Source organism: Spermophilus citellus (assembly GCF_964194105.1).
Source record: "Spermophilus citellus genome assembly, chromosome: 17".
Taxonomy (NCBI): domain Eukaryota; kingdom Metazoa; phylum Chordata; class Mammalia; order Rodentia; family Sciuridae; genus Spermophilus; species Spermophilus citellus.
Window position 1 is genome coordinate 49053268 of NC_138199.1, and position 8600 is coordinate 49061867.

The following is an 8600-nucleotide window of genomic DNA, read 5'->3' on the forward strand; positions in this document are numbered from 1 at the left end:
ATGCCTTTATTTTTATGTGGTACTGAGGATCGAACCCGGGTCCCACCCGTGCTAGGGGAGCACTCTACCGCTGAGCCACAATCCCAGCCCCTCAAGCTGCTTCTTGCCTCAGGACCTCTGCACATGCCAGCCCCCTCTGCTGAGTGTCCTTTCCGGCTTTCTTTGCATGTCAACCTACTTCTCACTCTTAAGGAATGAGCTCAATGTCTCTTCCTCCAAAACCATGCCTGACCACCTTACCTAAAGCAGCACCCTGCCTGCCTACAGTAGTTCTCTGTATCCCATGTGAATTTTCTTCCCAGCACTTAGCATAGGGTATAACCACAGACTCACTTGTTGGATTATTTGATCGGCATATGTTTTGCACAGGGCAGGAACAGCATCTGTTTGCCGTGCCTCCTGCACCCAGGCCTTGGAATAGAGCCTGGCACATGGGAAGGGCTCACTAAGTATTTATTGGGATAAGAGAGGGAGGGGGGCTGGAAAAAAGAGAGAAAGAAAGAACATAGATAGTCCTCAGGCTTCCAAGGAGAGGTGTGGGGTAGTTTAGTATATCTGTCTAGAGTTCAAGGGGAAATCTCGACTCAAGATAAAGATCCCGGATTCATCAGAGAATAGATGGTTTGTGAAACCACAGCCACGATGTGAATGAATGACCCTGAGGACAAGACCAAAGATAGAGCCCCTGGGTCACTCTTCACTCAGAGATGGCAGAGGAGGAGGAGGAGGAAAGGCTGAGAAGGAGCCACCTGCGTGTAGGAGGAGGGTCAAGTGCAGCCAGAGAGGTCTGGAAAAGAAGGGTTTTCAAGAAGAGGGTAGTGGCCAAGTCTGTCAAATGCCAACGAGAGGTGAGGCCGGGGAACCCTTGGCTTCGGCACGATTTAGGTCACTGATGATCTGGACGGGAGCCGTGTCAGGGCTGATGGGGGCAGCAGGAAAAGCACATGGGGAGGGAGGACGTGCTGTAAACAGATGGGGGAGGGGTGACCGACCACAGGGGTGGACCAGATAATTCACTCTCATTCCCTGGGAAGTGGCCAGCCACCCACCCAGGCAGCCAGGCATCGGCTCACTGTTTCTCTCATTCAGTCCACACCCAGTGCCCATCGTGACCCTGCACAGGTTAGGCACGAGGGCCTCGTGTCTGGCAGTTGTCCAGACATCACTGGGCACCCTGAGTAACAAAGGTGTCCTACATGCCACGTGTCTGAGCCCTTCTAACCTCCACATCAGGGATGGGAATAGAGTATTTGCCATCCATCAAAGCTCACAAGGTAAGTCTTCACCAACCTCTAAGGCTGCCCCTAAGCAAAGCCCAGTAAACAAACCTCTTACATTTACAAAAGCAAAGGCTGGCTTATTGCAAAACAAAAGGAAACAATGCTCAAGTACACAAAATCACAAGCTCCTCTTAAAATGGCCCACCTCCAACCCATTCCAACTTATTCCATGGTGTCAACAGCTGTTCAGTGTGATGCGTGGGTGGGTTCATGTCCTTCTAGAGCTTGTCAAAGAAAAAAAAATGCTCATTTATATAATTTTAAAGTATAATGATGGTGTATATGTATACGGCTACTGTTATGTGACTTGCCTTTTCTCTGTAACGACGAATGATGGCCACTGTGTCAGCTCAGGGCTGTGGAGCCCCTCGGTAAAGGCTGCATGGCACTCACGGTGTGGATGCACTTGGCTTATTTAACGTTGGTAACGTTGACAATCTTTTCATCTCCACCTCCCTAGAGCCACAATGTGGTGACAGACATCTCTATGAGGATTTGTGTCGTGAGCACTTCTGAAGGCTGGTTTCTAGAAGTGAAATTGTTAGGTCACGTGCATTTCATCTGCTCCTGGGTGGCCAGGTCTAAGTGCCTCACACACAGTAGGGGCTTTGGAAATATCTGTGGCATGAGAGTGTCAGACAGCTGCCTGGAGAGGTCCCATTTCTTTCATTCCCACCAACAGTGACCAGGGGAGCCCGAGAGCCAGTCACCCTGGGTTAGGGGACAGACTGTCTTCTTCAGGGCACTTGGATGTCACTGAGAAGAAGAAATTAAAGGCCCTATGCCATCTCTGATGACAGGAGGGTGGCATCCAGGCTGAGGGTAACCACCTTCAGGACTCCAAAGTCCATATAGCTCAGCCTCTTCCTCCAGGGGTGGGTGCTTACCAGTGAGAGCAAAAGCTAGCTCTGAGACGTCTCTAGTTGGAGCAGGCCACACATGGACACACAGCACCCACATATGTGCCTCCTGCCCCTTCAGCTAGCCCCTGCGGCTGCAGGGAGACTCCACCTACTGTGGGCTCATTCCCCGCTGCCACTTGGGTACTGTCTTATCAGCAAACACTCTTCTCCCTTCAGGCCGTGTCCACCAGGTAATCCCACCTAGACACCCTATCCCTGACATCTTTGGGGATGCCTGTGCCATCTCCAAGCCCTGGTCCTGCCACCTGCCTGGGTCCGGATGCCATATTGAGAGAACCCCTGTCGGCACACCAGAGCTAATTCTACCTCCAGTTCTCCTAGGAGCTTTGGCCAGTCTTGATGCTGTGCTCTGCACCTGGAGAGGAGGGCAGGGTACAGGGCAAAGGTTGGGTGGAGGCGCCTGGCACCGAGATCTCCCTCACTTTGCACCACCTAGGCACAGTTCCAAGCTCCAGGCTTTGCTGCAGACCCCATGGAACTAAGCCCAGGGAAGCTCCTCTGCAATACAGGGGAGAATCTTCCTCTTAGGGCTCAGACTCTGAGGTGGGCTGAGCTTCAGTGCCCAGAGTTTACACAGGAATGGAAAAGCACAGCAGGATCTGCCAACTCCTCTCCAGAAGATTCCAGGATGGGCTCATCAAGGACTCCAGGGGCTCTAGTCCACTGATACCCAGCCCCACGCATTTGCCTCTCCTGGCCTCCTCAGCACCCCACCTTCTCCCAATAGTCTGTTTCCAAGCTTCAGGCTTTCCCCGGGGTCTCACCAACACACAGCGAGGCGGTCCCACATTTCCTAGGGGAAGCAGAGCGAGGTTGGGATGGGGAAGTCACACAGCGGTCACCCCCAGCCCAATTCCAGCTCTTTAGCATCCAGAGACCTCAAGGAACTGGAGGGTCCAAGCTTGTCCATCATGGATGGATTGTCTTCCCAGGCTGACGGTCAATGGACTCATGGAGGGTCATCATTGGATCTGTCATCAGATTTTGGTGCTGCGTCCCTCTCCCCCCACCCCCTAGTTGTGTCAGAGCCCACCCCCCGCCCACCTCCTCACACAGCCAGAGGCAGATTCTGGTCACAGTCAGCTAAAATTTAATGACCACATGTGTTTGGAGCATGTGTTGGGGGTGGGTACAATGAGGTCTTCTCCATTCAGGTGGAGTTCAAGGTGGCTCACCCCGTGCAACCTCCCCGGGGTACAGAAGTGCCTCCATAGTATCAGAGCTAGCTGTCCAGTCATGATCTGTGTGTCTCCAGCGACAGCTCTGCCCCTAGTCTGCAGAGCAGCCTAGTCCACTGCAGGGACCTCATCTGTGGATATTTTCCTCCTGGCAGCCTCTAACTTGGAAGAGGGGATACTGTGGCTCGGAGACCCAGCCCTTAGGATAAGAGGCAGATGGAGAGGAATGAGGGCAGAAAAAGCAATAAGTTAAATCCAAGAAGGACCAGAGACGTGGCAAGATGGTTGGGGATGTTCCAGGAGTCCCCGAAGTCTCAGGCTTTCTCCAGGAGATGGAGGAGGGGCTCAGAAGGCTGGGTTGTCAATGCCCCTCCGCACCCCAGCATACTCTTCAGGGCTGAAGCTGTAGGGAGGGGGCGGCTCTGTGGGAGGCAGGACCTGGGCCGGCTTCAGAATAACCTGCAGGGAAAAGAGGGCACTGTGTCTTAGGACCTGGACCTGGCCATCACCACCCCCATGTGGGTGAAGGCCTGTTCACTGGCCCAGGGGAGGGAGGGTGCAATTATGATATCAGAACCCTCTCCAGGGTTGAAGAGCTGGGATAACTGAGGCCCAATCCTGTCCCTGTAACAATCTGGACAATTGTGAGGGACAGCTAGCCCAGGAGCAAGTCAGGGGTTGAGATAGAGAGACCCACCTCGCTGTAGGGTGGTGGGGGCTCAGAGGTAGGTGCCATGGCCCTCTCTTGTGGGGAAATGGAGGGTGGGCCTGGGAGCCCTTGGTGATCCTCTGCAGGCTCCCTCTCCAGCTCCCTGCATTTGCTACAGAAGCGCTTAGCCAGGCCACAGATGCACACGAGGGGTAGCATGACGAGGAAGATGATGATGAAAATCCTAGGGTGGGGGACCGCCAACATCACCCTGAGTGCAGGTCACCCCACCACACTCCCCTCCCGGGCCCACCCAAGCCCCACAGCAGGATGTCCAGTACTGTCCTGTGTGGACCAGGTCCCTCCATGGATAGTACCAGAGATCCTGGGCTCACCTCAAGGGGCCGGAGAAGATTGTCATCTCCTGGCAGCAGTTGTAACCACAGCATCTGTGTCCTTGGGTGCAGGTGCTGCTCAGGGACAGAGAAATTATCAGTGGAGAGGCAGAAGGACCCTGGCCTCCCCAAACACCCATACACTCGAGGCTCAAGCCCCCTTAGTGGGGCAGGGGTCAGGCCCCACTCTGGGCTGAGTGGCAGGGCCTGGTTTCCAGGAGCCTCTCATGAAGGCCTTGTAGTCCTGCTCTGAATTACTCCTTACTGGGCCTTACTTTCCCCCGCTATAAAGTGGGGGAGTGAATACCCCGCAGCCTCCCCGGGCAGCTGCAGCATCTCTCACTGACCCAGGCGATGCAGACAGACAGGCAATGCCCAGTTAGCGGAGCTAACTCAAGGGGGAGGAGCAAACCCTCCATAGCACCCATGGGGTGTAAGGTAGGTGGGGAAAGGGGCTTCTGGAACATTCGATGCTGACTTGATGGAAACATTCTGCCCAAACACCCTAGCCCCAGCCCCTCCTCACTGTGCTCAGGCTCCTTGAGGTTTATTTATATGTTAGTGTCAGCAAAGACAGTTTGCCCACCACCCTCCAGGACCTGAGACTGCAGTGGGAGGGCTTGGGATTAAGCTACTGACCTGCCCACAAGCACGGGGCTCCCCAGGGTTGGCTGGTGGAGGGAAGGAGGGAAGATCTCTCTCCCTCTCTCCCTCTCTGGAGAGGGAGGGAGATGGTTTCTGACTGGAGTGGGAGGTGAGGATAATGGATGAGCTATCTGCCTCCCCACCCAGGAAGGTCAGACAGGGCATTATTTGGGTTGTCCCTCCCTTCCCCTCCCCAGATTAGAAGTTCTAACCAAAGGCCCAGACTTACAAGAAGATATTACATTTGGGTGCCTCCTGTGGAAGAAAAAAGAGGCAGAGGTCAGGACTCATACACTGAGAGACGAGGGTCTCCAATCAGATGTTGCTCAGGTGTGTCACAGCCAGCAAATCCCCAGTGGACTCAGCCCCTTCTTCCCTCTACCATGTCCCCAGGTCATGACTTGGAGGTCAGCTGACCCCTGGCCAGCAGACTGTCCTTTCCCTTCCCAGCACCCCCCAGCGTATGCATTCATCCCAAGTCTGGAAGCTCACTCCTCCTGATCACTCCTCCCGTTCTATGCTCACAAGATCTGTGGTCCAGGGACCAGCAGCTTTCCTCATTCCTGCCCTGCCCAACTCACTCAGGACACTACAGGCAGGATGACTCTTGCTATAATGCAAATCAGATCACCTACCAACCTTGCTCTTCAGTGGCTCCTTGGGGTACAGACCCCAGTGAGCAGCCTTAGCCCCTCCCCCTCTGCTGTCCCTGGTCCCCTTTCTTCCCCTTGCAAACACACCTTTTACCCTGCCAGAGTCTCCATTCATCCTTCAGATCCCTGCCCAGGTTAGGATGAGGAGAGAGAATCCATGAGAGTGGCCAGGAGGCCTCCAGCCTTCTTTCCTCTCCCTGCCTCCTTCCTCTTCAGCACCCGTTCTCCACATCCCTTGTCAACGCCCATAATACTAGACATTTGACCTTTCCTTGTTCATTGTCTGCCCAGGAGAATGGGAATTCCACCTGGGCAGGGATTTCTGTCTGTTTTTATCACTGCTGAAAAACCCGGTATCAAGACATTTGCAGAATGAATGAATGATCATTCAGTGATTACCTGGTTTCATTTAATTCAATGCTGTCTGCTCCCAGACTCTGGGGGAGGGATACAGGTATGGGACAAAGGAAATGAGATTATCCATTCCCTGTCCTAGCTACCTGGAACAAACAACCAGGGCTCAGGAACAGAAAGCCAGTTTTGGCAAGACCACCATTATCTTTACACTTTATTTAAAATCATTAAAATAGCAGCCAGGCACAGTGGCACACATCTGTAATTCCAGTTAGTCAGGAGGCTGAGGCAGGAAGATCATAAGTTTGAGGACAGCTGAGATAATTTAGTGAGACCCTGTCTTTAAAAATAATAATGATAAATAAAAATAAAAAGACTGGGGATGCAGCTCAGTGGCAGAGTACATGCCCCGCATGTATGAATTCCTGGGTTCAATCCCCAGCACCACAGAGTAATAATAATAAAAATAGCATTTCATGTGCTAATCACAACCATAAAGATAAGAGTACCAAATGATATTCTTATCTCAGTCTCAGGTTAAGTATCTTTTCATAAGCTCTGTCCTTTAGTGAGGTCCAGAGGAGGAAGGAAACTGCAGAGGTCAGAGACACCCAGAGAGGGTGTCTCCGGAATCACACAACACACAGGGGTGACTTATAGAACTGAAAGCAAACCACGCGATCCAGGCACTCAGCCATGCCTCTTGCCTCTCAGATCCCATATCCTGTCCTTCCTCTCTCCCTGGGGACCCCAACTGAGAAGTGATGGAAAATTAACAGGTTTAATAAATTACTCCCAGTTTCCATTTGGGAGGGGGAGGAGACCTTCTCAGGGATTCTCTCTCCTCATCTTAACCAGCAGGCCATTGGTCTGGGGTGGTTCAGAGCCTGAGTTTTACAAAGTATCAAGGCAATGTGGAGCAGCCCCAGCTTTCTCTGCATGAGGGCTGTTAACAGTGCCTGCCCCTGGGGCTGTTGAGGGGCGTTAAGAGGATGCTCAATTCAGTGCTGCCATGCTGATCATCCACTGAGGCAGAAGGAATACCACCTTCTTACCCTGGGGAGCAAGCTCCAGACTTCCCTCAGATTCTCCAACAGAAGGAAGTTAAAAATGCCTCTTCTAGTCCCATGTCACTTGGCAGAATTATCGGCCATCCCAGGACAGCATACCCATCTCCTGTTGTTTGTAGAGCTCAGATCCCCACCCAGGGATTCCTCAAATCCCACCTGGGGCAAGAGGAGGGCAGGGCTCAAATGCTGCTTCTCTTTAAAAATCAGAGGTTTCAGAAGTCACCCCAGCTTTGGGTCAGGCAGCCAGGCCAAATGCTACTACAGGCTGGAACTCTATCCCCACCCCTAGAAGAGGTGAGGGAACCTCCTCTCCTCTAAGGCACAGAGGAACACAGTCCCAGAGAGGTCTGAGACATCCCCAAGGTCAACCAGCCCTGAAGGAACAAGCTGGGGAGACACCTGGCCCAGCGTCTAGACCTCACGCCCAGCTTTCTGACGCAGACAGGGAAAGAGTTGGAAGGACAAGAAAGCTAACATGGGGGTCAAAGTTCCACTCAGAGGCCCAAGGTGTCAGAGGGGTGGAGGCAGATGTGGTCCCACTACACACTACCCCCAAAGGTAAAGGAGCCTAGGTTTTCCCAGGGCCTCTCTTTGTGCCCCCACCTCCATTTCTAGGGGAAAAAAAGAAAAAAGAAAAAGAAAAAAAAAAGGAAGTTGCTAATTGCGTGTGTTCACAAGGAAGTCCTGACAATGGGAGATGGTGACCAGGCTCCAGAGGCATGCCCCTGCCCAATAGGGTAGGGCCAGAAAACCTCCATAGGCTTACCTCCCAGGCGATCGCGCGGTGGGGGCCAGCCAGCAGGCTAAGAAGCAAGGTGGGCGCTAGGCTTGGGACCCAGGCGTCCGACATCCTAGCACCAAAGTCGCTGAGCTTCCGTGTGTAGCGGGAGGAGCGCAGAGGCGGGGCCGCGACCTCTCCCACTTTTCTCCACCTATGGGGCCCCGCCTCGGAATGGGGGCGGAGCTGATGCACCTGGGCTGGATCAGTCTTGGGGCAGAGAGCCGGGAAGGGAGAGACGTGGAGGGGCGGCGGAAGAAGTCTTGCTAGGGTTTGGGGAATTGCAAGGTAGAAAAGATTCATTGATTAAAAGAAAAAGTCGTGGGGTCAGTTCAAGACTGCTTAGGTACCACAGGATTTAGGCTACCCTCTAAATCCTGTGTCCCTGAATCCTAGAATTAAGGAAGTGGTTCTGTGCCTGTCAGGGAATGGGAGAGGGGATGCAGGCAGGGGGAGTAGGGCCCTGGAAGCTTCTTCTCATCTGGACTCCCAGGGGGGCAGAGGTTTAAGGAAAGGGAGGAGAAGGCTTGGAGTGTGTGTTGGGTGTTGCGTGCAAGATTCACCCCATTGTATTTCAAGAAAGGAGGGGGTAAGAGAGGGCGGCCTGGTGGATTTCAAAGTGACCTGAGATTCTGATTCAGACCCAGAACACAGCATTGGTGCATTGAAGTTCCC

At 53.2% G+C, this 8600-nt stretch overlaps 1 protein-coding gene across 1 annotated transcript; it reads right to left on the bottom strand.

Moving 5' to 3' along the window:
* Positions 1-3726: 3726 nt before the first annotated feature.
* On the bottom strand, positions 3727-7997 carry TMEM92 (transmembrane protein 92; the record flags this gene model as incomplete). Its single annotated transcript, XM_081272781.1, has 5 exons — positions 3727-3840; positions 4079-4274; positions 4426-4500; positions 5300-5325; positions 7914-7997. 5 exons carry the CDS (start codon positions 7995-7997, stop codon positions 3727-3729), a joined length of 495 nt encoding a protein of 164 aa, XP_081128907.1.
* Between the last annotated feature and the right edge of the window lie 603 nt (positions 7998-8600).